We start from the raw sequence: 27,967 nt of genomic DNA on the forward strand, positions 1-27,967 counted from the left end.
CTAACATGGAGAGGTACAATGTGCTGGAGTAATTCAGTAGCTCAGGCAGCATCTCTGGAGAACATGGAGAGGTACAATGTGCTGGAGTAATTCAGTAGCTCAGGCAGCATCTCTGGAGAACATGGAGAGGTACAATGTGCTGGAGTAATTCAGTAGCTCAGGCAGCATCTCTGGCTAACATGGATAGGTAACATTTCAGGTCGGAACCCTTCTTCAGACTTCAAGCAGATATGCTGGACAAGCAGGTGAGAGAAGAGGGAATAAGGTTGGTCAGAGTTTGTTAGATGGGTAAGAAATGGGAGGAGGTTGAGCAGAAATTCCAGTGTCAATAGTTGGGCCGAGTGGCCTCTTCCTGTGCTGCACGTACCATGATTGCCAGTTATTACTCACAGCAATTCAAAACCCAGCTAAAAAAATACAGAAGCACAATATGGAAAGATTCTCTGCAACAAATTAAAAATATTTCCATAAAATCGTTAATTATTTCTAAGACACGAAGCAAAACATACCAAAGGGAATTAGAGCTTTTATTTCACACCATGTTGGAAGCAGAGTTTCAATCAAATCAGCCCAACAATTGTTCAGACAGGCTTGACAAATCCAGCTGGTGACAGTCCAACCATAAATATTGCAGTGATTTATGTAAAGTGCCAAATATTTTATTACTTTTATTTTTAATAATAATGTATTTTTTTATATTGCAATCTTCCCTCGGTCTGCAGCCCATTGGTTTATTGTTGCCTCAGGTCATTGGATAATGGACCTGCCCCTGTTCATAGGGGCAACCTCATTGGATAATAGTTGCCCCTTTGTCAGGAACCACTCTCATTGGCTCATAATGACCTGTGTTGAAAGGGACCAGCCTGATTGGATGATAGTTGCCCCCTTGTCAGGAACTGTTGGATAATGGAGATGAGCCACTCTGAAACGCCGGTGGAGTTGCTTGTAAAACAAGCTGAGCTGTGGGAAGAGCGTGGACTGGGTGAAAGACCAGTGCCTCGGGTTTGGGGCAGGGGCTGGCGAGACATTGAGTACTTCAACCTGCTCCACATTACTTTCACAAGCAGCAGAGCCACTCTCAGGCTTGAAATCAGACCACAGGAAACATCATCACCCTGCAAACTGCAATAAAGTGCATACACATCCCCCATTTGCCTCCATCCAAATCTGATTCAATATGGTGCCTAACGGGACTCCTTCCACAAGCACAACTACCATGGTGCTTCGTTTCACAGCACGACAATAAGTTATCTTTAGCTACTAAAAAAAATAAAACTATATGCAAACTCTAGGAATGTAATTTATAATAAAATGGAGTGTTATACCATGAGCATAGTGGATTCCAAGCAGGAGGGGTGGCGACATTGCAATCTGCATCCCACCACCCTCCATGCTCGATCTGAAACCTCCAGTGTCTCTGTCTACATCGTTGCATCTGCTCTAGGCTATCACAGGGCGCACTTTAAAAGGAGATCAAAGTGCAAGGGACACATGCTGGACTAGGGAGGTCCAAGTCCCAATCCCCCAGCCAAACCAAGCTGGGTCCCAGGGTAGGTTTGTCACAGAGGAACGGGCTGCTCCGCATGATCGAGTGCCAAACATGCTGCTGTGCCTCCTGGCCTGTTCCCTAGCTGGTCTTAATTTGGCTCAGGCATTGGGAGTCGCTGGGTGAGAAGATTTTCGGTTTGTCTTGCTGGAAAGTCCAGGCTAATCATCGAAGAGCCCAAAGCCCATGTCTTCGTCTGACTCCTCCGATTCCTCCTTCACCTCGGCTTTCTTCTCTTCAGCTGCAGGGAGGAAACAGAGGGTGTTGGCATCGGCAACTGGCTGTCTACAAACAGGCAAGCAGGAAGGAAAAAACCCACTGCAGCCCGCCCAAGCCGCATCCTGCAGCAGAGACTAAACCCGTCACACCGCCGCTCCGTATCGCCCCATCACCTGACAGTCTCCGGCAGTGAAAAGATCTACCTCGGACCAAGCCCGAAAGATGCAGAGATTTACGAGGATGTTGCCGGGACTCGAGGCCTGAGCTACAGGGAGAAATTGGGCAATGTAGGACTTAATTCTTTGAGGGCATGAAGATAAAACATAATAAAATGATGAGGGGATACAGTGAATGCACTGTCTTTTACCCAAGGTAGATAAATCAAGAACCAGAGGGCACAGGTTTAAGATGAGAGTGACAAACTTTAATATGAAGCTGAGTGGCAAGTTTTCACTGAGATGGGAGCATGGAACGAGCTGCCAGAGGAGGTAGTTGAGGCAGGTACTATCACAACATTTAGAAAACAATTAGACAGGCACATTGATAGGAATGGTTCATAATGTTTCACATAGTGCTGGAATAACTCAGCGGGTCAGGCAGCATCTCTGGAGAACATGATAGGTGACGTTTCACAGAGTGCTGGAGTAACTCAGCGGGTCAGGCAGCATCTGTGGAGAACATGGATAGGTGACGTTTCCCAGAGTGCTGGAGTAACTCAGCGGGTCAGGCAGCATCTGTGAAGAACGTGGATAGGTGACATTTCACAGTGTTGGAGTAACTCAGCGGGTCAGGCAGCATCTCTGGAGAACATGGATAGGTGACGTTTCACAGAGTGCTGGAGTAACTCAGCGGGTCAGGCAGCATCTGTGAAGAACGTGGATAGGTGACGTTTCACAGTGTTGGAGTAACTCAGCGGGTCAGGCAGCATCTCTGGAGAACATGGATAGGTGATGTTTCAGGATGAGACCTATCTATGTTGTTCAGAGATGCTGTCTGAGCCGCTGAATTACTCCAGCACTCTGTGCACAGCAGGGTCCTGGGCACAGACGTACTGTACATACCGTCGGGAGCTGCAGATGCCGTCCCAACGGTAGCAGGGCCGGCCTGAGGGAAGGCACCGAGAGGCACCGGGCCACCAGCGCCGATGTTACAGATCAGGCTGCCCATGTTCACATTGCTCAGAGCCTGTGGGAGACACACAAACACGAGGCCCAATTACATCCACCACATGGACCCCCCACAGTGGAACCAATGGATCCAGACTCCGGCCAACAGGCAGCGTCCATGGAACCGGGCAACGCTTAAAATCATATCGCCAGCGGTACAATGATTCCGGCCATTCATTCCCTCTGCACCACACTAGCCTCCCCCTATCTCTCTTCATCTCACACTATTAGGATATCCAACTGTTCATGGTTCACTATGCATGGATAGGAAAGATTTAAGAGAAATAAGGGCCAAATGCAGGCAAATTTGCCTCTGCTACACTGGTGGTTTTAAACTAAATAGTGAGGGGGTGGGGGTGTTTCAAATGGGAGTTAAAGGGAAAGAATAGGAAAAGTTAAGAAAGACCTCAGAACGGGACAAAAAGCTCACGAAGAAATAGGAGAGAATGGCCAAGTGTAATAGGAATCGATGTGAAAGGTGAGATGAGCAAAGGATTAAAAGTATTATATATGAATGCGCGAAGTATAAGAAGTAAAGTGGATGAGCTTGAGGCTCAGTTAGAGATTGGTAGGTATGACATTGTGGGGATTACAGAGACATGGCTGCAGGAGGATCGGGACTGGGAACTGAATATTCAGGGTTATACATCCTATAGAAAGGACAGGCAGGTGGGCAGAGGAGGTGGGGTAGCTCTGTTGGTGAGGGATGGAATTCAGTCCCTTATGAAGGGTGACATTGGGACTGACGATGTAGAGTCACTGTGGATAGAGTTGAGGAATTGTAACGGTAAGAAGACACTAATGGGAGTTATCTACAGACCCCCAAACATTAGCCTGGATATAGGATGTAGGTTGTAGCAGGAGTTAAAATTGGCAGGTAACAAAGGTAATGCCACAAAGGTAATGGGGGATTTCAATATGCAGGTAGACTGGAAAAATCAGGTTGGTTCTGGACTCCAAGAATGGGAGTTTATGGAGTGCCTCTGAGATGGATTCTTAGAGCAGCTTATACTGGAGCCTACCAGAGAGAAGGCAATTCTGGATTTAGTGTTGGCCAATGAACCAGATTTAATAAGGGAACTCAAGGTAAAGCAACCGCTTGGAGGTTCCTCATTATCTCAATGGTGTTAGGTTAGATAAGGGGGAAGTGCAGCGAGACCTGGGTGTCCTTGTACACCAGTCACTGAAAGTTGGCGTGCAGGTACAGCAGGCAGTGAAGAAAGCTAATGGCATGTTGGCCTTCATAACGAGAGGAATTCAGTATAGGAGTAAATAGTTGTATAAGACCACATCTGGAGTATTGTGTACAGTTTTGGTCTCCTAATTTGAGGAAGGACATCCTTGTAACTGATGCAGTGCAGCGTAGGTTCACGAGATTGATCCCTGGGATGGCGGGACTGTCATATGAGGAAGGATTGAAAAGACTAGACTTGTATTCACTGGAGTTTAGAAGGATGAGAGGGGATCTTACAGAAACATATAAAATTATAAAAGGACTGGACAAGCTAGATGCAGGACAAAATGTGCCCAAAGTTGGGTGAGTCCAGAACCAGGGGCCACAGTCTTAGAATAAAGGGGAGGCCATTTAAAACTGAGGTGAGAAGGAACTTTTTCACCCAGAGAGTTGTGAATTTGTGGAACTCTCTGCCACAAAAGACAGTGGAAGCCAATTCACTGGATGAATTTAAAAGAGAGTTAGATAAAGCTCTTGGGGCCAGTGGACTCAAGGGATATGGGGAGAAGGCATGCACAGGTTACTGATTGTGGGTGATCAGCCATGATCATAATGAATGGCGGTGCTGGCTCGAAGGACCAAATGGCCTCCGCCTGCACCTATTTTCTATGTTTCTATGTTTCTAAATGGGACTAACTTAAATGAGGCATCTTGGTTCAGTTGCCTGATAACAGCTGGGATGAAACTGTCCCTGAATTTGAAGGTGTGCGTTTTCACACTTCTGTACCTCTTATCTGGTGGGAGAGGGGAGAAGAGGTAGTGACCGGGGTGAGTCTGGTCCGTGATTATGCTGCTGGCCTTGCCTATGTTCTCTGCTCTATTTGTTCTATGCTATTCACTTGCTCTGGTATCAAGACATACAATGTCCCCCCCCCTTCCGGATTACATGTAATGGCAACTTTCTTACATTTCTGGCCCCATTTTTGGATTCCCAAGAGAACTGGAAACACCCTCTCCAAGTACACCCTACAACCCCTTCATTGTTTAAAAGGCCATCCCAGTCAGGTCATCCCTAGCTTCCTCCTTTCTGGAGAAATGAAGCTCAGGCTGATCAGTCTTTCCTGACTGCTGGCACTCCTAATGATGATATTGTCCGTGTGAATTATTTATCACACCTCCTGTTGTACCTTGTCAACTGGAAATTAGATCCAGAGGCTTCAAGCGTCTTTTACTGTCACATGTACCAATTAAGGTACAGTGAGTGATATGCAAATTACCATACAGCCATACTAAAAAAGCACCAAGACACACAAATACATAAAAGTTAACATAAGCATCGACCACATCGGATTCCCCACATCCCTCACTGTGATGGAAGGCAATAAAGCATCCATGCGTTCAGGAGAAGCAGGAAGCTGCAGCACCACGGGTCACCCTGCTCTGTCTATGTCCTCTTCAACAGTTCAAGACATGAGGTAAGTATTTTCCACCCTTAGTACAGCAGTGAAACTCCAATCCATCCTCTCATTGCTGTCCAATAGGTATTTATTTCTAATGCTCGCTGCACATTCTTCCAAAATTGCAGACGTTTGAAGGGAGAAGGGGAGAAAGGCAGGAGAAAGGGGTTGAGTGGGAAAGAGATCAGCCATGATTGAATGGCAGAGTAGATTCGATGGGCTGAATAGCCTAATTCTGTTCCTATGACTTACAAACTTTTTTTCAAATGGTAGCAGACCAAAGGCAGAGAAATATAATTCTCTAGATTTAATTTCCTTAATTAAGTGATGTACACAAATAACTTCCTATTCGTTTCTAATGTTAATCCCCAGTGATTCAGGGAGGATCTCCCTGGCCCACAAGGAAGCAAAGATGGACCGACTGATCGACCGCCCGACCACTTTTAAATTACGGCAGTGAAAATCTCTCACAAATCATTCCTTCCGTTACTGAGTGCAGTACCTTGGCAAACAGTCCGGGCCAGAAGGGTTCCACTGTAACTCCTGCTGCCTTCATCAAAGCATTCAGCTTGTCCTCCTGTAACAGAAAGAGGTCATGGGGTGATACAGCGTGGAAACAGACCCTTCCGCCCAAGCTGCCCACACTGACTAACATGTCCTATCTACATATGTCGCACCTGCCTGCCTTTGGCCCACATCCTTCTAAACTTGTCCTAACCATGTGCCTGTTTAATTGCTTCTTAAACGTTGTGATAGTCCCTGCCTCAACTACCTCCTCTGGCAGTTCATTCCATACACCCACCACCCTTTGTGTGTAAAAGTTACCCTTCAGGTTCCTATTACATCTTTCCCCCCTCACCTTAAACTTACTTCCTCTGGTTCTCGATTCCCCTACTCTCGGCAAGAGACTCTGTGCATTTACCTGATCTATTCTTCTCATGATTTTATACAACTCTATAAGATCACCCCTCATCCTCCTGTGCTCCAAGGAATAAAGTCCTGGTCTGTTCAACCTCTCCCTATAGCCCAGATCCTTGATTCCTGGCAAAATCCTCATAAATCTTCTCTGTCCTTGTTCCAGATTGACAACATCTTTCCTATGACATGGTGCCTAAAACTGAATGCAATCCTCTAAATGTGGCCGCACCAACATCACCAAGGTAAAGAGGTTGAAGGGCAGCAGCTTTGTGTGTAAGCTGATCATAAGCTGGCACTGGAGTGTGGCATGCAGCTCCCACAACAACTTCTACCATCATCTGATACAATCATCACACTCTTTTAAATTTATTTTCTACCTGTAAATCCAACACCAATCCTGGAGTAGAAACAAGGAACTGCAGATGCTCGTTTACAACAAAAAAAAGACACAAAGTGCTGGAGTAACTCAGCGAGTCATGCAGCATCTCTGAAGACATGAATCACGTTTCTGGTCAGGATCTTTCTTTCGACTGACACTTAGAGTCACGGAGTCAGAGCATGAAAAAAGGCCCTTCAGCCCAACTTGCCCATGCCAACCAAGATGTCTCATCAATGCCAGTCTCAACTGCCTGCCTTTAAACCTTACCTATCCATGTACCTGTCCAAATGTCGATTAAAAGCTGTTACAATAATCTCCTCTGGCAGCTCATTCTATATACCCACTGCCCTTTGTGTAAAAAGTTACCCCTCAAGTTTAGTGTAGTATAGTTTAGAGATACAGTGTGGAAACAGGCCCTTCGGCCCACCAGGGCCATACCGACCAGCGATCCCCGCATATTAACACTATCCTACACCCATTAGGGACAATTTTTACATTTACCAAGCTAATTAACCTACATACCTGTAGGTCTTTGGAGTGTGGGAGGAAACCGAAGATCTCGGAGAAAACCCACGCAGGTCAAGGGGAGAACGTACAAACTCCGTACAGATAGCCCCCATAGTCGGGATGGAACCCAGGTCTCTGACGCTGCATTCGCTGTAAGGCAGCAACTCTACCGCTGTGCCACCGTGACCGCCCAAAGTTTCTATAAAATCTTTCCCATCTCACTGTAAACCTACGTCTTCTGGTTCTTGATTAGCCAGGCTGTGTAAAAGACTCTGAGCAGCATAACACAGAACAGTACCTCGCAGAACAGGTGCTTTAGCCCACAATATCTGGGCAAACATGAATTGAAAGGAAACTAATCTCCTCTGCCTGTACGTGATTTATATCCCCCCACTCGGCGCACTTCCACGGGCCTATCTGAAAACCTCTTAAACGCCACTATCGTATTTGCCTCCACCACCACCCTTGGCAGCACGTTCCAGGCATTCCCCACTGTGTAAAGAAACAGCCCTGCACGTCTCATTTAAACCTTGCCCCTTTCACATTAAAGTGCTTTAAAAAAAGAAAAGAACGGCAAGATTTTGGGGAAGAGGGATAACTTGGATGGTTCCTTTCAGTTGCTAATATAGACAGCATTTCAGTCCATCACTCAATACAATGTAATCATAGCGAAGCTCATTGTTTCATTTTAGTTCAAGTATAAAACACCCCTCTCAATAATTTCCCACAGGAACCATTAGCAGCAGCAGGTAACAAGGTTGTGTTTTCTCATTTGAGGTGTTTGTCACAACACAGTGCACAGAAGCCGGAGTTTGAAGAAGGGTCTGAATCTGAAACATCACCCATTCCTTCTCTCCAGACATGCTGCCTGTCCCGCTGAGGTACTCCAGCATTTTGTGTGTTTGCACAGCAGCCATTGGTGTGCCTGCAGTGTTACCAGCCACAGCCCATTGCAAGACCACAGGTCTAAACCCTCTCAAGTTTAGCAGCACAAGTGGCAAATGCGGAAACAACAGCAGATGGCGACCCATGCACCATCTCAGTGAAGCAAAAGGTGTGAATCTACCCCTTCAGTTTAAAAGGAATCAATTCAATGAGCTTCAGGAAATTGAGCTTCTTACACATCAGTGCAGGAACATTGGCAGGGTTTCAGGAGTGTTTTATTGTCATATGTCCAAAACAGAACAGTGAAATTCTTACTTGCAGCAGAAAGAGTCAAGAGTGTGTTTTATTGTCACATGTCCCAGATAGAACAATGACATTCTTATTGCAGCAGCACAACAGAATAAGTAAACAGAGTACCCTACAAACAACATAACAAACTAAAAAAAAGTTCAGTACATTTTATCTTTATATATACGTATACAAATGTACTGGACCTTTATATATGGCATGGGTTTTGTTTTTTTGCACTATTACAGTGTGTGTGTATGTGTGTGCATACACATTGAAGGTTGCAGCTTTCAGGCTTCCTGATGGCAGGGGTGAGGTGAGGACATAGCCAGGGTGGTGTGGATGCGGCCATGGATTATTGCCACAGGGACAGTCGGAGGGAGGTACAGGTGATGTTAAAGCTTCTTTGCATTCCATTGTGTTGAACTATTGTGCTACAATGCTGAGAACTTCCCCTTTGCTCTGCTGATTGTACTTGAGTTTGACGTTTGCATTTATGTATTTAATTATCTACTAGACTAAGTGGACCCCACATCAACGAGTTCCGGGTCCGCCATGACGTGGAGCTCTTCTTCCATCGCCTCCGCCTCCGAGCCTTTTTCCATGGGAAGGAGTCCTTACCCCCCACTGATGACCCCTTCTCCTGTCTCCAACGGACCCCCTCCTCTTGGACCCCTCCGGTTGGCCAACTACATTCACTAGAACTTTTCATCTCCAACTGCCGATGTGACATTAACCGCCTCAAATTCTCCACTCCCCTGACTAACTCTAACCTCTCCCCTCCTGAACGTGCAGCCCTCCACTCACTCTGCAACAACCCTGACTTAGTCATCAAACCCGCTGACGAGGGAGGTGCTGTCTGGTGGGCTGACCTCTACCAGATCGAGGCCAGACGACAACTCTCAGACACCTCTTCCTACTTATCCCTGGACCATGACCCCACCGACAAACACCAGACCTTTATCAGCAGCACCATCACGGACCTCACCATTTCCGGCAATCTACCCTCTAATGCCCCGCACGGCCCGATTTTACATCCTACCAAAAATCCATAAACAGAACTGTCCTGGCAGACCCATTGTCTCTGCTTGCTCATGTCCCACCAAACTTATTTCCACCTACCTCGACTCCATCCTATCCCCCCTGGTCAAATCCCTCCCCACCTACGTCCAAGACACCTCACATGCTCTCCATCTCCTCGATAACGTCTGGTTTCCAGGCCCCCACTCCCTCATCTTTACCATGGATGTCCAGTCACTCCACACTTCCATCCCCCACAAGGATGGTCTTGAAGCCCTCCGTTTCTTCCTCGACCGTGGAACCAGCCAATTCCCATCTACTAACACTCTCCTGCGCCTAGCAGAGCTGGTTCTTACCCTTAACAACTTCTCCTTTGACTCCTCCTACTTCCTCCAAACCAGAGGCGTAGCTATGGGCACTCGCATGGGCCCTAGCTACGCCTGCCTCTTTGTCGGGTACGTCGAACTATCCCTGTTCCGGACGTACACTGGCCCCATCCCCGAACTCTACCTCCGCTACATCGACGACTGCATTGGTGCTACCTCTTGTACCCATGCAGAACTCACTGACTTCATACACTTCACTTCCAATTTCCATCCTGCCCTTAAATATACTTGGACTATCTCCGACATCTCCCTCCCGTTTCTGGACCTCGCCATCTCCATCACAGGAGACAGACTAGTGACTGACATCTACTATAAACCCACTGACTCGCACAGCTATCTGGACTACACTTCTTCCCACCCTGTCTTCTGCAAAAAGTCTATCCCCTACACCCAATTCCTCCGTCTACGCCGCATCTGCGCCCGGGATGAGGTGTTTCACACAAGGGCATCAGAGATGTCCTCATTCTTCAGGAAACGGGGCTTCCCCTCTTCCATTATAGATGAGGCTCTCACTAGGGTCTCTTCTACATCCCGCAGTTCCGCTCTTGCTCCCCCTCCCCCCATTCGTAACAAGGACAGAATCCCCCTCGTTCTCACCTTCCACCCCACCAGCCAGCGTATCCAACAAATCATCCGCCAACATTTCCGTCACCTACAACGGGACCCCACCACTGGCCACATCTTCCCATCCCCTCCCCTTTCTGCGTTCCACAGAGACTGTTCTCTCTGTAACTCCCTGGTCCACTCGTCCCTTCCTACCCAAACCACCCCATCCCCGGGCACTTTCCCCTGCAACCGCACGAGATGCAACACCTGTCCCTTTACCTCCCCCCTCAACTCCATCCAAGGACACAAACAGTCTTTCCAGGTGAGACAGAGGTTCACCTGCACCTCCTCCAACCTCATCTATTGCATCCGCTGCTCTAGATGTCAACTTCTTTACATCGGCGAAACCAAACGCAGGCTCGGCGATCGCTTCGCTCAACACCTTCGCTCAGTCCGTCTTAACCAACCTGATCTCCCGGTGGCTGAGCACTTCAACTCCTCCTCCCACTCCCAGTCTGACATTTCTGTCATGGGCCTCCTCCAGTGCCATAGTGAGGCCCACCGGAAATTGGAGGAACAGCACCTCATATTTCGCTTGGGCAGTTTGCAGCCCAGCGGTATGAACATTGACTTCTCCAACTTTAGATAGTTCCTCTGCCCCTCTCTTCCCCTCCCCCTTCCCAGTTCTCCCTCTATCTTCCTGTCTCCACCTATATCCTTCCTTTGTCCCGCCTCCCTGACATCAGTCTGAAGAAGGGTCTCGACCTGAAACGTCACCCATTCCTTCTCTCCTGAGATGCTGCCTGACCGGCTGAGTTACTCCAGCATTTTGTGAATAAATACCTTCGATTTGTACCAGCATCTGCAGTTATCTTCTTAGACTAAGTGGACCCAATGGGCCCAAACCTCTCTTGCATTGGTGCAGCACCCTCTCCTCCCCAACTCCCCCCTTCCCCTCCCTCCCACTCTATCCCCCTCAACCCCCGCTCCTCCCCCCCTTCCTCTCTCCCCCCTCCCTCCCTCCCCCCTCCCTCCCTCAGAGATAGATTTAAACTTTAAAATGTGAATAACTTAAAAAATATAACACCAATTTCAATTAAACTTCTTCCATTAGCACCAATGGTGAGTAAGGTGGGCCTAAAATTGTCGCACTATCGTGTACCGTTTTGGCTGTAGTTCAGGAACAAACAAACAAACAAACGAGAGTTTTAGTATATAGATAGCATTCACTCTACCTGTTTCCCTCACAATTTTGAACACCTCTAAGATTCCTCCCGCATCCTTCTGTGCTCCCAGGGATAAAGTCCTAACCTTCCCAACTTCTCCCTATAGCTCAGACCCTCAGTCCCTGGAGACCAGTTATTGTATACTCTGTATCTCTCCTTTTGCTCTGTTGTACTTGAGTTTGGCTTGATTGTATTCATGTATAGTTTTATCTGATCTGATTGGATAGCATGCAAAACAAAGCTGTTTACTGTACCTCAGTACACGTGACAATAATAAACCTGAATCTATCATTAAATCAAACCATATACATGTATAATCACGCTGTACGCAACCAAGCGCAGCAGGTAGTGCAAAGGGAAAAACGCCAGAGTACAGAATATATTGTTACAGTGTTATAGTTACAGAGAAAAGGTGCAAGGTCCACAATGAGGTAGGTTGTGAGATCGGGACTACACCCTAGCTTAGTCTGGTAACAGTTGGGAAGAAGCTGTTCCTGAATCTAGTGGTACGTGCTGTGATGCTTTTGTATCGGAAGGAACCGCAGATGCTGGTTTAAACCGAAAATATCTCTGGAGAGAAGGAATGGGTGATGTTTCGGGTCGAGACCCTTCTTCAGACTGGTTAGGGATAAGGGAAACGAGAGATATAGACGAAGATGTAGAGAGATAAAGAACAATGAAAGAAAGATATGCAAAAACATAACGATGATTAAGGAAACAGGCCATTGTTAGCTGTCTGTGGGGTGAAAACGAGAAGCTAGTGCGATTTGTGTGGGGGAGGGATAGAGAGAGAGAGGGAGTGCCGGGGCTACCTGAAGTGAGAGAAATCAATATTCATACCTCTGGGCAGTAAACTGCCCAAGTGAAATATGAGATGCTGTTCCTCCAATTTGCGTTTAGCCTCACTCTGACAATAGAGGAGACCGAGGACAGAAAGGTCAATGTGGGAATGGGAAGGAGAATGAAAGTGTCCAGCAACCGGGAGATCAGGTAGGTTCAGGCGGATTGAGCGAAGGTGTTCAGCGAAACGATCACCCAGCCTACTTTTGGTCTTGCCGATGTATAAAAGTCCACATCTTGAACAACGGATACAATAGATGAGGTTGGAGGAGGTGCAAGTGAACCTCTGCCTAACCTGAAAGGACTGTCGGGGTCCCTGAGAGTTGAGGGAGGAGGTATAGGGACAGGTGTTGCATCTTCTGCAGTTGCAGGGGAAGGTACCTGGGGAGGGGGTGGTTTGGATGGTGAGGGATGAATTAACCAGGGAGTTGCGGAGCGAACGGTCTCTGCAGAGGGCGAAAAGTGATGGAAATGGAAAAATGTGGCTCGTGGTGGGATCCCACTGGAGGTGGCAGAAATTTTGGACGATTATGTGTTGCATGCGATGGCTGATGGGATGAAAGGTAAGGACTAGGGGTCTCTGTCTCTGTTGCGACTAGGGGGAGGAGAAGCAAGGGCGGAGCTGCGGGGTACCGAGGAGACACGAGTGAGGGCCTCATCTATGATAGGAGAGGGGAAGCCCCGTTCCCTAAAGAATGAGGACATCTCGGAGCAATATCGACTTCTTCCCACCCTGCTTCCTGCAAAGACTCTATCCCCTACACCCAATTCCTCCTTCTATGCCGCATCGGCACCCAGGATGAGGTATTCCATACATCTCGGATGTCCTGGTATGGAACACTTCATCCTGGGCACAGATGCGGCATAGATGGAGGAATTGAGAATAGGGGATAGAGTCTTTGCAGGAAGTACGATGGGAAGAGGTCGAGATTGCAGTGAGAGTCAGTGGGTTTGTAATAGACGTCAGTCAATAGTCTATTTCCTGTGATGGAGATGGTGAGATCAAGAAAGGGGAGGGAGGTGTCGGAGATGGTCCAAGTAAATTTGAGTGCAGGATGGAAATTGGTGGTGAAGTTGATGAAGTCCATGAGTTCTGCATGGGTTCAGAAGGTAGCACCGATGCAGTCGTCAATATAACAGAGATACATTCGGGGATAGGGCCATTGTACGCCTGGAACAAGGATTGTTAAACGTACCGTACAAAGTGGCAGGCATAGCTGGGGCCCATGCGGGTGCCCATAGCTATGCCTTGGATTTGGAGGAAGTGGGAGGAGTCGAAGAAGTTGTTAAGGGTGAGAACCAGCTAGGTGGAGTAGAGTGTTAGTAGAGGGAAATTGGATGGTTCTGTGGTCGAGGAAGAAACGGAGGGTTTTAAGGCCTTCCTGGTGGGGGATGGAGGTGTAGAATGACTAAACGTCCAAGGTAAAGATGAGGGAGTGGGGGCTTGGAAAGCGGAAGTCATTAGACGAAGGGCATGTGAGGTATCTTGGACATAGGTCGGGCAAGATTGGACCAGGGGGGATAGGATGGAGTCGAGGAACGAGGAAATCATTTCCGTGGGATGGGAGCAGGCAGATACAATGGGTCTGTCAGGGCAGTTGTGTTTATGGATTTTGGGAATAAGGTAAAACCGGGTTGTGCGGGGCTGGGAAACGATAAGGTTGGAGGCTGTGGAAGGCAGACAGCCAAAAATGATGAAATCTGAAATGGTCTGTGTGATTGTGGCCTGGTGTTCGTCTGTGGGGTCATGGTCCAAGGATAAGTAGGAGGAGGAGTCTGAGAGTTGGCGCCTGGCCTCAGCCCGGTCAGTGTGCCAGACTACCAGGGCACCTCCCTTGTCGGCGGGTTTGATGATAATATCGGGGTTGCTGCAGAGTGAGCGGAGGGAGGGCTGTGCATTCAGAGGGGGTGAGGTTCGAGTAGGTAAGGGGAGTGGAAAAGTTGAGACGGTTGATGTCACGCCGGCAGTTGGAGAGGGTAGAAGGCCATTTAGGGGAGTCCCGCTGCCTGTCCTGCTGAGTTATTCCAGCTTTTTGTGTCCATCTACGCTTTTGTATCTTCTGTGACCTGGAAGGGTGTGTAAGAGGTCCTTGATTATGGTGATCATTTACATGCTCTCGATAAGTGCTCCAGTTTAGTTTAGTTTAAACCCACGTGGTCACAGAGCAAACAAGTAAACTCCATACAGGATCGAACCTGGTCTCTGGCGATAAGTGAGACAGCAAGTCGACCAGTTATGCCACAGTGCCACCATAACCCCTCCTCCCCATATCCAAAAAAAATGTAGGTTTATAGGTTAATTGGCCTTTAAAATTGCCCCTAATGTGTAGGGAGTGAATGCAAAAGTGGGACAACATAGAATCAGTGTGAACCTGTTTCCATGCTATGCCTCGACACATAAACACTAAACAGCCAAATGTACAGTAACTCAGTCTGAGACTGCAGTAAGACTGCAGAGGAAACCTCGGACAGGCCTGCTCCCATGCGCACACTCCCAAAGACCACTTCAGGATTACTGCCGGTTTCTCTTCCTGGACTCTTGAACTGGGCTCTGGGCCAACGTTACTCAATGGGCAAGAGCAAGAGCTGGTTGCGAAGAATGAAAGAGTAGCTACTGTAAACTGACTGGAATCCAAGGCAGAGGATCTCACAGCTCTGCAATCCATCACCATTTAGATAATATCCTTCCATTTCTCTCGTTCAAATGGACAATTTCTCATTTTCCTATTTGCCAGATCATTACCCACTCATTTAACATATCTCTATTCATTGTAGCTTTGTTAGGTCCACTACACTCACCCAACCACCTTTATGCATTCAAGAGAGAGCTAGATAGAGGTCTTAAGGATAGTGGAGTTAGGGGGTATGGGGAGAAGGCAGGAACGGGGTACTGATTGAGAGTGATCAGCCATGATCACATTGAATGGTGGTGCTGGCTCGAAGGGCCGAATGGCCTCCTCCTGCACCTATTGTCTATGTCATCAGCAAATTTACCCACTGCAACTTTGCTGCCTTCAACCATGCCATTGCCTCAGATTGTACAAAGTTGAGGCATTGGTTCCAAATCCCATAGATCACCACGATGAGTGGCGCAGCAGGAGAGTTGCTGCCTCAAAGCTCCAGAGACCCGGATTCCATCCTGACTGCGGGTGCTGTCTGTATTGAGTTTGTACTTTCTCCCCGTGACCGCGTGGGTTTTCTCCAAGATCTTCAGTTTCCTCCCACACTTCCAAAGACATACAGGTTTGTAGGTTAATTGATTTGGTATAAATCAGAGTCTAAGAATAAACGGGAGGCCATTTAAAACTGAGATGAGAAAAAACATTTTCACCCAGAGAGTTATGAATTTGTGGAATTCTCTGCCACAGAAGGCAGTGGAGGCCAATTCACTGAATGAATTAAAAAGAGAGTGAGATAGAGCTCTAGGGGCTAGCGGAATCAAGGGATATGGGGAGAAGGCAGGCACAGGTTACTGATTGTAGATGATCAGCCATGATCACAATGAATGGCGGTGCTGGCTCGAAGGGTCAAATACCCTCCTCCTGCATCTATTTTCTATGTTTCTAAATGTAAATTGTCCCTAGTGTGTTAGGATAGTATTAATGTGTGGGGAGCGCTGGTCAGTGCGGACTCGGTGGGCCCTAGGGCTGTTGCCACGCTTTAACTCTAAACTAAACTAAACTAAAACTTAAAACTAACTTGTCTTCATTCTTTTCCAAGTCTGATCTGGAGTCCGTGACCGGAAACGTTAACCGTTTGTCTCTTCAAAAATGCTGTGTCGAACCTCAGATATTCCAGCATATTCTGATTTCCAGAATATGCAGCTTTTTTGACTTTCAGTTAAAATATTGGCTGTGAACTCACTCTACTCTCCCTCAAATTAAACGCATTTAATCATCGCATTCTGCTACTGAGGTCATTAATTAATCCCATCTTGTGCTACAATAAAAGACAAATAGAAAAAGCAATCAGTTTAATTGTCTTAGAGCGGCAGTGTGCAGAACAGTCTGTTCAGCCTGTGCTCCACACCATTGAACGGTGAGTGCAAAAATTCAAATAAACGGATTGAATTTAAATCCATCACAACATAAGGGCTCGACATCCAAGATCAAGAGGGTTTATTTGTTTATTTGCCAACTACACCAGAAATGAACCGGAACAAAGAAAGCCTTCTTTGCTGCAGCTTTACAAGCACTGGTTGTTACATAGAGTCATACAGCATGAAAACAGGCCCTTTGGTCCAACTTGCCCATGCCGACCTAGATCCCCCATCATTTGCACACATTTGGCCCATTTCCCTCTAAACCTTTCCTATATAATAATAATAATAATAATAATAAATTTTATTTGTCATATGTAGGTTGGCACAGGGTCAATGGTACACTGAAATGTATTTGACAAGACAACGGGTCACCTCAGCATTAATATTCCAAGGATAAATAAGATTAAAAAATGACATTAGTAAGGCAAAAAGACAATATTAAAAATAGGTAAAAAGACAATATTAATAATAATCAACATATATGATTTGAAAAGTGTTTATGAGTTCAGAAACCTGATGGCCTGATGGTAGAAACTGTTCTTAAGTCTGGTGGTACGCGCAGCCATACTCCAGTATCCTCTGCCTGACGGTAACAAGGTCCTTGTAAGACAATAACTGCAGATGCTGGTACAAATCGAAGGTATTTATTCACAAAATGCTGGAGTAACTCAGCAGGTCAGGCAGCATCTCAGGAGAGAAGGAATGGGTGACGTTTCGGGTCGAGACCCTTGTTCAGACAGTCTGAAGAAGGGTCTCGACCCGAAACGTCACCCATTCCTTCTCTCCTGAGATGCTGCCTGACCTGCTGAGTTACTCCAGCATTTTGTGTGTAACAAGGTCCTTGATGATGCTGCATGCCTTCCGCAGGCACCGCCGGTAGAAAATGTCCTGAATGGCCGGGAGACAGTTGCCAGTGATGTGCTGTGCCGTCTTCACCACTCTCTGTAGTGATTTGTGGCTGTGGGCAGAACAGTTCCCGTACCAGACTGTAGTGCAGCCCGTCAGCAGGCTCTCGATGGTGCATCTGTAGATGTTTGTGAGGATGCTGGCGTTCATGCCAAACTTCCTCAGCCTTCTCAGGAAAAAGAGCTGCTGGTGGGCCTTCTTTGTTATTGTGTCCGTGTGCAGTGTCCAGGATAGGTCCTCAGTGATGTGCACACTGAGGAACTTAAAGCTGCTGACCCTTTCAACCTCAGCATCACCGATGTGGATGGGGAGGTGTCCACTCCCCCGCTGTCTCCTGTAGTCCACCATCATCTCTTTAGTTTTGCTGACATTGAGAGAGAGGTTATTTTCCTGGCACCAGCTGTTTAGTGCCTTTACCTCCTCTCTGTAGGCCGTCTCATTGTTGTCTGTGATGAGGCCCAAGATGGTCGTGTCGTCAGCAAACTTTAGGATGCTGTTTGAGCTGTGCTTAGCAGTACAGTCGTGTGTGAACAGGGAGTACAGGAGAGGACTGAGCACACAGCCCTGTGGTGTGCCTGTGTTGAGGATCAGTGAGGAAGAGGTGTGGCTGCCAATTCTCACCAACTGGGGCCTGCCCGTCAGGAAATCGAATATCCATCCGCAGATGGAGGTCTCCAGTCCAAGATCAAGGAGCTTGGAGACGAGTTTTGAGGGAATAATAGTGTTGAATGCCGAGCTGTAGTCAATAAAGAGCATTCTCACATATGTATTTCCTTTGTCCAGGTGGGTGAGGGCAGTATGTATTGTCATGGCGATGGCATCGTCCGTGGCCGTTTGGTCTATATGCAAACTGAAGAGGGTCTAAGGTGTCAGGGAGAGAGGAGCAGATGTGAGTTTTGACTAGTCGCTCGAAGCACTTCATGATGACTGATGTCAGTGCGACAGGACGGTAGTCATTTAAACAGGAGGTTACTGGTTTCTTTGGAACAGGAACGATGATGGATGCTTTGAAGGAGGTGGGAACCACAGACTGACTCAGAGAGAGGTTGAAGATGTTGGTGAACACGTCTGCCAGTTGATCAGCACACGTTCTGAGGGCCCGCCCTGGAATACCATCCGGCCCTGGAGCTTTGCGGTCGTTGACCTTTTTGAAGGACCGCCTCACGTCTGCCGTTTGTAAGGACAGTGTGGTAGTCCCCCTGCACACCTGTGGGCTCATGGTGGGCGCTGTGTTGTCTGCATCGAACCGGGCGTAAAAGGTGTTAAGCTTGTCTGAGAGCGATGCGGTAGGCTGAACAGTGCTCCTGTTTTTCCTTTTGTAGTCTGTGACGCAGCGTAATCCACTCCACATGCTGTAGTAGTTAGATTCCACTTTGTTTCTGTAGTCTCTCTTGGCTTTCCTGATGGACTTCCAGATGTCATATCTGGCTACCTTGTAGGCCTTGAGCTCGCCTGAGTTGAAGGCAGTAGTCCGTGCTTTAAATTTAGCACGGATTTCCCGTCCGACCCAGGGTTTCTGATTTGGGTAAGTGCAGATGGTGGCTTTTGGAACCACATCATCGATGCACTTACTTATGTAGCCTAAGACAGAGTCTGTGTATCGTTGATATTGCCTTCTGCTGCGTCTTTAAACATCTGCCAGTCAGTTGTGTCAACGCAGTCCTGTAAGGCCTCATCAACCTCGTTGTTCCATTTATATATGACCCTGGAAACCGTTTTTTCCTGTTTTAGTTTCTGCCTGTATGCAGGCAGCAGTAGAATGGAACAGTGATCTGCCTTACCAAAAGCAGGGCGAGGGAGGGGCTTATAACAGTCTCTGAATGGGGTGTAACAATGGTCCAGGGTCTGCTCTCCCCTAGTGGGAAAAGTGATGTGTTGGAAGTATTTTGGGAGAACCTTCTTCATATTGGCTCTGTTGAAACAATGAACGCAGCCTCAGGATGGGAGTTCTCCAGCTCATTTACAATCCCATACAGTTCATCTAGGGCTAGAGATTCATCAGCCTGTGAGGGTATGTAAGCAACAGTAAGGAGGACTGAACTGAAGTCTCTGGGGAGGTAGTATAAGAAAATAACTGCAGACGCTGGTACAAATCGAAGGTATTCATTCACAAAATGCTGGAGTAACTCAGCAGGTCAGGCAGCATCTCAGGAGAGAAGGAATGGGTGAGGTTTCGGGTCTGAAGAAGGGTCTCGACCCAAAATGTCACCCATTCCTTCTCTCCTGAGATGCTGCCTGACCTGCTGAGTTACTCCAGCATTTTGTGAATAAATACCTTCTCTGGGGAGGTAGAAAGGTCTAGCTTTAATGGTCAACAGCTCCAGAACCGGGGAGCAGTGTATAGTTAAAACACAGACATCCATGGCCCACAAAGAGTTATCATCATCATATCATATCATATATATACAGCGCGGAAACAGGCCTTTTCGGCCCACCAAGTCCGCGCCGCCCAGCGATCCCCGCACACTAACACTATTAACACTATCCTACACACACTAGGAACAATTTTTACATTTACCCAGCCAATTAACCTACATACCTGTACATCTTTGGAGTGTGGGAGGAAACCGAAGATCTCGGAGAAAACCCACGCAGGTCACGGGGAGAACGTACAAACTCCTTACAGTACAGCACCCGTAGTCAGGATCGAACCCGAGTCTCCGGCGCTGCATTCGCTGTAAAGCAGCAACTCTACCGCTGCGCTACCGTGCCGCCCAGTTGTAGTACCTACCTCAATTACCTCCTCCAGCAGCTCAATCCATATACCCACCACCCTCTGTGTGAAGAAACATGGAACTGCAGATGCTGGTTTACACAAAAGGGAACAAAGTGCTGGAGTAACTCAGCAGGCCAGGCAGCATCTCTTGGGAACATGGAGAGGTGATGATAGACAATAGACAATCTCTGAATGGGGTGTAACAATGGTCCAGGGTCTGCTCTCCCCTAGTGGGAAAAGTGATGTGTTGGAAGTATTTTGGGAGAACCTTCTTCATATTGGCTCTGTTGAAACAATGAACGCAGCCTCAGGATGGGAGTAAGCCATTTGGCCCTTCGAACCAGCACCGCCATTCACCATGATCATGGCTGATCATCCACAATCAGTACCCCGTTCCTGCCTTCCCCCCATATCCCTTGACTCTGCTATCATTTCGGGTTGGGGCCTTTCTTCTGCTTGATTGTAGTAAAAGGTGGGGTGGGGGAGACTAGCCAATGGCAATACCAAGCGTAGACTCACTGGCCATTTTGCCCAACACTTAGGCTCGGCCAACTGGATCTCCTGCCAACTGGTTCTCCTGGTTGCTAACTACCTCAACTCCCCTTCCCATTGCCAAACTGACCTTTCTGTCCTAGGCCTCCTCCATTGCCAGAGTGAAGCACAAACTAGAGGAACAGCACCTCATATTCTGCCTGGGTAGCATACAACACAGTGGTATGAACCTTGAATTCTCTAATTTTAGGTAACCTCTAACTTCCTCCCCACTCCTCTCCCTCTTCCCGCTCTTTTCCCCTCCACTAAAAGTCAGTTAACTAGTTCCACAGTTCACAATGATGTAGCCCTCTTGGGATCAGACCTTCCAGAGCCAACAATCGGCCTATCATGGAATCTCCTTGCCTGAGGTCATCTATTGGCGGTCCTGAATTGTCCTGTTTTTCTCTCGCTTCCAGTTTCCTCCCTCCCCACCCCAAAAAAGTCTGAAGAACCCGACCCAAAACTTCACCAATCCACATTCTCCAGAGTTGCTGCCTGACCCGCTAAGTTACTCCAGCACTCTGAAACGTCTCCTATCCATGTTCTCCAGAGATACTGCCTGACCCGCTGAGTTACGCCAGCACTCTGTGAAACACCTATCCATGTTCTCCAGAGATGCTGCCTCACCCGCTGAGTTACTCCAGCACTGTGAAACGTCACCTACCCATGTTCTCCAGAGTTGCTGCCTGACTTCATAAATTCGTGATAGGAGCAGAATTAGGCCATTTGACCCATCATGTCGACTGCATCATTCAATCATGGCTGATCTATCTCTCCCTCCTAACCCCATTCTCCTATCTTCCCCCCGTAACCCATGACACCTGTACTAATCAAGAACGTATCTATCTCTGCCTTAAAAATATCCATCAACGGCCTCTGATTCACCACCCTCTGAGTAAAGAAATTCCTCCTCATCTCCTTCCTAAAGGAACGTCCTTTAATTCTGAGGCTTCGACCTCTGGTCCTAGATTCTCCCACTAGTGGAAACATCCTCTCGACATCCACTCTATCCAGGCCTGCTGGGTTACTCCAGCATTTGATTCTTTTTTTGCCAAATGAAACAGGAAAGGTTTGGAGAGAAGGTAAGTGATGAATATTTGAAACGATCCAGCAGAGGTGAGTTGAGGCCTTACACAGCCCAAGCAGCCCAGACTCAGTACTCTTGCAGCTGCTGAAGCCTCAACAACACTCCCAATTCTCCATCTGCCATTACTCAGTGGAATCCATTCATCTGCTGCAGGAGATAAGGTAGTCTCACTGCTTTCAGGGCCCAGTGAATGTGCCCCAAGGGGAACACGAGATGGATTTAACATGGGGCAGCGTCAGTTCAAGTCCCAGGGCGGCGTTTTGAACACAAACACAGAAGCTGACAATACTGGTATAATGACGAGGGAGTGCTGCACTGTCAGGGGTGTTATTGCCGGGTGGGCTATCATACTGTACCTTTGCCCACCTTCTCCAGTACCTCAAACACAGTGGTGCAGTGGTAGAGTTTCTGCCTTACAGTGCCAGAGACCCGGGTTTGATCCTGACTACTCATGCTGTCTGTAAGGAGTTTGTTCATTCTCCCTGTGGGTTTTCTCCAGTTTCCTCTCACATTTCAAAAAGGTATAGGTTGGTAATTTAATTGGCTTCTGTAAATTGTCCCTAGGATGTAGGCCAGAACTGTTTCCATGCTGTGTACCTAAACTAAAAAGCAATATATATTGTTTGAGAAAGGGCAGGGGACTCTCCTGTGTGCCCTAGCCAGCCAGTATCCTTCAGTGAAAGTCATTAAAGCAAAGAATGGCGACACAAGCAACTGCAGATGCTGGAATCTTGAGCAAAACACAAAATGCAGGATGAACGCAGCATGTCGGGCAGCATCTGTGGAGCGAATGGACAGACAATGTTTTGGGTCGGAGCAACATAGCAGTTTGAAGGAAGTTCCTAACCCAAAACATTGCCTGTCCGTTCCTTCCACAGATGCTGCCTAACTTAGAGCTTTCCAGCAGATGTGTTTTAAGCAGATAATGTGGTTAGCATTGGACTCCTGATTCTGCTTTTTGTTATCAGTAAATTGGCAGCCACAATTACTACTTTGCATCAATAACTGTACTTCCAAGGTACATAAGTGTGAAAATACATCTATGTACAGTTTCTTCCCAGCTGTTATCAGGCAACTGAACCATCCTACCACAGCTAGAGAATAGTCCTGAACTACTATCTACCTCATTGGAGAACCTCGGACTACCTTTGATTGGACTTTACTGGCTTTATCTTGCACTAAATGTTATTCACGCTATTCTCTTTATCATGTATCTGAACACTGTAAGGGGCTTAATTGTAATCATGTATTGTCTGTCCGCTGACTGGTTAGCACACAACAAAAACTTTTCACTGTACCTCGGTACACGTGATAATAAACTAAAACAACTAACATGCTTTTCAAGTTGCAATTGTTTCTGGTGATCGCAAAACTCTGTCAGTGACCGCACCCAGATCCTCACCAATTCATTCAAAGGAGACAGATTGAAAATGGCGTTTCAGTGACAAGGCAGCTCTAATCCATCTGATTCATAATAGATGCTCTAGTCCACTGGGAATATCACAAATGACAGTTGTGTAGGAAAATAACTGCAGATGCTGGTACAAATCGAAGGTATCACAAATGACAGTTGGAATTAGTTGATTGGTGAATACATTGAAAGATTTAATGATGGATAAGTAATGGTTAACTTTTTGAGAGAACTGGACCATAAAGTAAGAAAAATAGAAAGTGCATATCTTGTTTCAGAGGTTTGGAAGCTGCAAGATCGTGCCAGAACATGGCGACTCTCTGCGTGCTGTTCCAAAAGAGGATTATTGTTCATGTATGGTGTGATTTGGATGGCTAGTACGCGGAACAAACATTTCATTGTATCTTTGTACACGTGACAATAAATATAATGAATGAAATTAAACTAAATAAAATTAAACACATTCAAATGAATGCATCAGAGCTCTTGCTGTGGTGCTGGCCTCTCATATGTGGGACGTGTCCTCTGTGTTCAAATGTGTAAGTTCAGTGCCCCATATCTAGCAATCAAGTCATGAGTTCCTGGCAGTAAAAATTGTTTCCTAGAAGGACCAGCTACTCCAATCTCACGTTCTCCAACTACCTGTCAGCGAGAACTCTCCAGCAAGAAGAGGAGAGCCTTTCTTCTCATAAATAATTGGCAAATAATCAGTATTCCCATAACAACAAATACATCTGAAGAAAGGTCTCGACCCGACACGTCACCCATTCCTTCTCTCCAGAGATGTTGCCTGTCCCGCTGAGTTACTCCAGCTTTTTGTGTCTATCTTCGGTTTAAACCAGCATCTGCAGTTTCTTCTTACACAACAAATACATTACTTGGTAACATAGAACAGTACAGCACAGCAATATGCCCTTCGGCTCACAACATCTGTGCCAAACATGAGGTCAAGCTAAACTAAATCCTCTGCCTGCAGTGATCCATATTCCTCCATTCCTTGCATATCCAGTGCCTAGCTAAAGCCTCTTAAATGCCACTTACAAATTCGTTTTATTGTTTGAAATAAATTATCATTTCGGCATTTACATTTCCCATGAGTTTTCTCCTTGTTTTCCATTAGGTTTCACACCCACTGTCACAAAGAGGACAGAAAGAAAGAGGATCACCTTTCCCTCTCGTCTATTCCACCCTCTTAGGTTTATCATTGTCACGTGCATCGAGGTACTGTGAAAAGCTTTGTTTTGCATGCTACTATCCAAAAGGATCAGATAATACCATACATAAATACAACCAAGTCAAACTCAAGTACAATAGGTAGAGCAAAGGAGAAGAGTGCAGAATGTGGTTCTCAGCATAGTAGCGCATCAGTTTTAGTCATAGAGATATACAGACCCTTCGGCCCAACTTGCCCACAGCAGCCAAACATGTCCCATCCACACTAGTCCCACCTGCCTGTGTTTCTCCAAACCTATCCTATCCATTTACGTAGACAAAGTCCAATGTCCACAATGGGATGGAGGTGAATCGGACAGTACCCCGGTTTATGGCAGAACTGTTCAGAAGCCTCTACATCCAAAACAATCCTCCTGTACATATCACAGAGAATAAAACCTGAATTTACATGTCAGTGTGTCCGAGATCACTCAGTCTGTGCACTCTGCTCCTGCTCAGTTCGTACTCAGGGATCAGCTGATGCTTGGATAAAAACCTTATTTGGCGAATCTGATCTCGTGGGTTGAATTTCTGAATTTCTAATTATCTGAATTAAGTCTAATCATTATAAATCACATTAAATTCCTCCCCTTGTAAATTCAGCAATTCTTAAATTGTGATTACTTTTGTCCAACCCTCTCTTTAGTAAGTACTTAGCCTAATTACTTAGTGAGACTGGTGTCTCACCATCTCCATCACAGGAGACAGACGAGTGACTGACATCTACTACAAACCCACTGACTCCCACAGCTATCTGGACTACACTTCTTCCCACCCTGCCTCCTGCAAAAAGTCTATCCCCTACTCCCAATTCCTCCGTATCTGCCCCCAGGTTGAGGTGTTTCACACTAGGGCATCAAAGATGTCCTCATTCTTTAGGAAACGGGGCTTCCCCTCTTCCATTATAGATGAGGCTCTCACTAGGGCCTCCTCTGTATCCCGCAGCTCCGCTCTTGCTCCCCCTCCCCCCATTCGTAACAAGGACAGAATCCCACCTTGTCCTCACCTTCCACCCCATCAGCCAGTGTATCCAACAAATTATAATAATAATAATAATAATGCATTTTATTTATATAGCACTTTTCATATACTCAAAGACGCTTTATCCTCCAACATTTCCGTCACCTCCAATGGGATCCCACTACTGGCCATATCTTCCCATCTCCTCCCCTTTCTGCTTTCCGCAGAGACCGTTCCCTCCGTAACTCCCTGGTCCACTCGTCCCTTCCTACCCAAACCACCCCCTCCCCAGGCACTTTCCCCTGCAACCGCAGGAGATGCAACATCTGTCCCTTTACCTCCCCCCTCGATTCCATCCAAGGACCCAAACAGTCTTTCCAGGTGAGACAGAGGTTCACCTGCACCTCCTCCAACCTCATCTATTGTATCCGCTGTTCCAGATGTCAACTCCTCTACATCGGCGAGACCAAACGCAGGCTCGGTAATCGTTTCGCACACCTTCGCTCAGTCCGCCTTAGCCAACCTGATCTCCCGGTGGCTGAGCATTTCAACTCCCCTCCCACTCCCAGTCTGACCTTTCTGTCATGGGCCTCCTCCAGTGTCATAGTGAGGCACACTGCAAATTGGAGGAACAGCACTTCATATTTTGTTTGGACAACTTACAGCCCAGCGGTATGAACATTGACTTCTCTAACCTTAGATAGTTCCTCTATCCCTCTCTTCCCCTCCCCCTTCCCAGTTCTCCCACTGTCTTCCTGTCCCCACCTATATCCTTTCTTTGTTCCGCCCCCCCCTGACATCAGTCTGAAGGGTCTCGACCTGAAACGTCACCCATTCCTTCTCTCCAGAGATGCTGCCTGACCTGCTGAGTTACTCCAGCATTTTGTGATACCTTCGATTTGTACCAGCATCTGCAGTTATTTTCCTACATTAATTACTTCAAAGCTTCCTTCCAGCAGGAATTCACCCAATGACATAAAGACACAGAGATGTGGCAGGTACATCAGGTGAGAGGGAGGCAACATAACCACCCTCACCCACCGAGCCTCTCACAACTCATCCACTGCCACCTGGCAGTGATGGAGAGGAGTAGCTCTTCAGGGGACTGGAGACGATGCATGTGTAACAACTGCTCAGGTGAAGCAGAGCTATCCTCTACTAGGAATCACTTCAAGCCTTGGAGACGCAAGGAACTGCAGATCATGAAATCTTGACTAAAACACACAAAGTGCTGGGTCAGGCAGCATCTGCAGAGGGTCATTTCCTTTAGGTCTGGATTCTTCTTTTAGACTTCACTACAAATCTTCTTCTCTAGACATTGGCTAGAATTTGAGAAGTGGGCCAAATGCAGCCAAATGGAACTAGCTCAGTATAACAACTTTAATGCCTGCCCCATTTTAATTCCCCTTCCCATTCCCATTCTGCCCTTTCTCTCCTGGGCCTCCTCTATTGCCGAGTGAAGCCACACACAAACTAGAGGGTCTGAAGAAGGGTCTCGACCCGAAATGTCACCCATTCTGCAACTGCAGTTCCTTCCTACACAGCAGCAACTCATATTCCGCTTGAGTAGCTTATACAGTATGACCATTGAATCCTCCAATTTTAGGTAAATAACCTACAAACAACCCGCCCCCCCCCCCCCCCTTTTTCGGCACTGTGCCCCATCTGGGCATCCATTTCTTCCTTAAACCTACATTCCTTCCTCTGGCTTCACAATTCACACCTCATCTATCATTATCTCACACCTTCTGTCTTTTCCCCTCTGGCCTATGTCTAACCATCTAGTTATTTAAAAAATCCCTCAACTCTATCCACCGCCACTCCCACAGCGTGGCGCTCCCTCACCGCCACTCCCACAGCGCGGCGCTCCCTCACCGCCACTCCCACAGCGCGGCGCTCCCTCACCGCCACTCCCACAGCGCGGCGCTCCCTCACCGCCACTCCCACAGCGCGGCGCTCCCTCACCGCCACTCCCACAGCGTGGCGCTCCCTCACCGCCACTCCCACAGCGCGGCGCTCCCTCACCGCCACTCCCACAGCGTGGCGCTCCCTCACCGCCACTCCCACAGCGCGGCGCTCCCTCACCGCCACTCCCACAGCGCGGCGCTCCCTCACCGCCACTCCCACAGCGCGGCGCTCCCTCACCGCCACTCCCACAGCGCGGCGCTCCCTCACCGTAATGGCTACGTCGTCATCGTACAGGATGAGCGCGCTGTAGATGCAGGCGAGCTCGGCCTCGGAAGCCATGGCGTCACCTGCCGTCACCGGGACACAAACACCGGGAGCGGAGCGGGAGGCCTCACGGACATGCGCAACAACGCCGCCATGTTTGTGAGGGGCAGCCGCAGCCATCTTTCACGGGGCATCTCCGTCAACGCCAAACGCCGCCATCTTTGTGCGGGGCAGCGGCCGCCATCTTTCACAGGGCATCTCCATCAACGCCAAACGCCGCCATCTTTGTGCGGGGCAGCGGCCGCCATCTTTGTGCGGGGCAGCGGCCGCCATCTTTCACAGGGCATCTCCATCAACGCCAAACGCCGCC

At 47.6% G+C, this 27,967-nt stretch overlaps 1 protein-coding gene across 3 annotated transcripts; it reads right to left on the reverse strand.

The window, feature by feature from the left end:
- Positions 1 to 112: 112 nt before the first annotated feature.
- Positions 113 to 27,747, reverse strand: LOC144604328 (large ribosomal subunit protein P1-like). 3 transcript variants are annotated; one of them, XM_078418564.1, is made up of 4 exons: positions 27,571 to 27,747; positions 6,065 to 6,139; positions 2,827 to 2,950; positions 113 to 1,787 (listed from the first exon to the last, which is right to left on the reverse strand). In XM_078418564.1, the coding sequence occupies exons 1-4, from the start codon at positions 27,670 to 27,672 to the stop codon at positions 1,708 to 1,710; spliced, it is 381 nt and encodes a 126-aa protein (XP_078274690.1). In that variant the 5' UTR covers positions 27,673 to 27,747; the 3' UTR covers positions 113 to 1,707. The 3 variants fall into 3 exon arrangements, with proteins under 3 accessions (XP_078274690.1, XP_078274689.1, XP_078274692.1); XM_078418563.1 differs by having other exon boundaries at positions 27,541 to 27,747; XM_078418566.1 differs by having other exon boundaries at positions 115 to 1,787; positions 27,601 to 27,747.
- Positions 27,748 to 27,967: the final 220 nt, after the last annotated feature.

The sequence above is a fragment of the Rhinoraja longicauda genome, chromosome 22 (genome assembly GCF_053455715.1).
Source record: "Rhinoraja longicauda isolate Sanriku21f chromosome 22, sRhiLon1.1, whole genome shotgun sequence".
NCBI classification, from domain to species: Eukaryota; Metazoa; Chordata; class Chondrichthyes; order Rajiformes; family Arhynchobatidae; genus Rhinoraja; species Rhinoraja longicauda.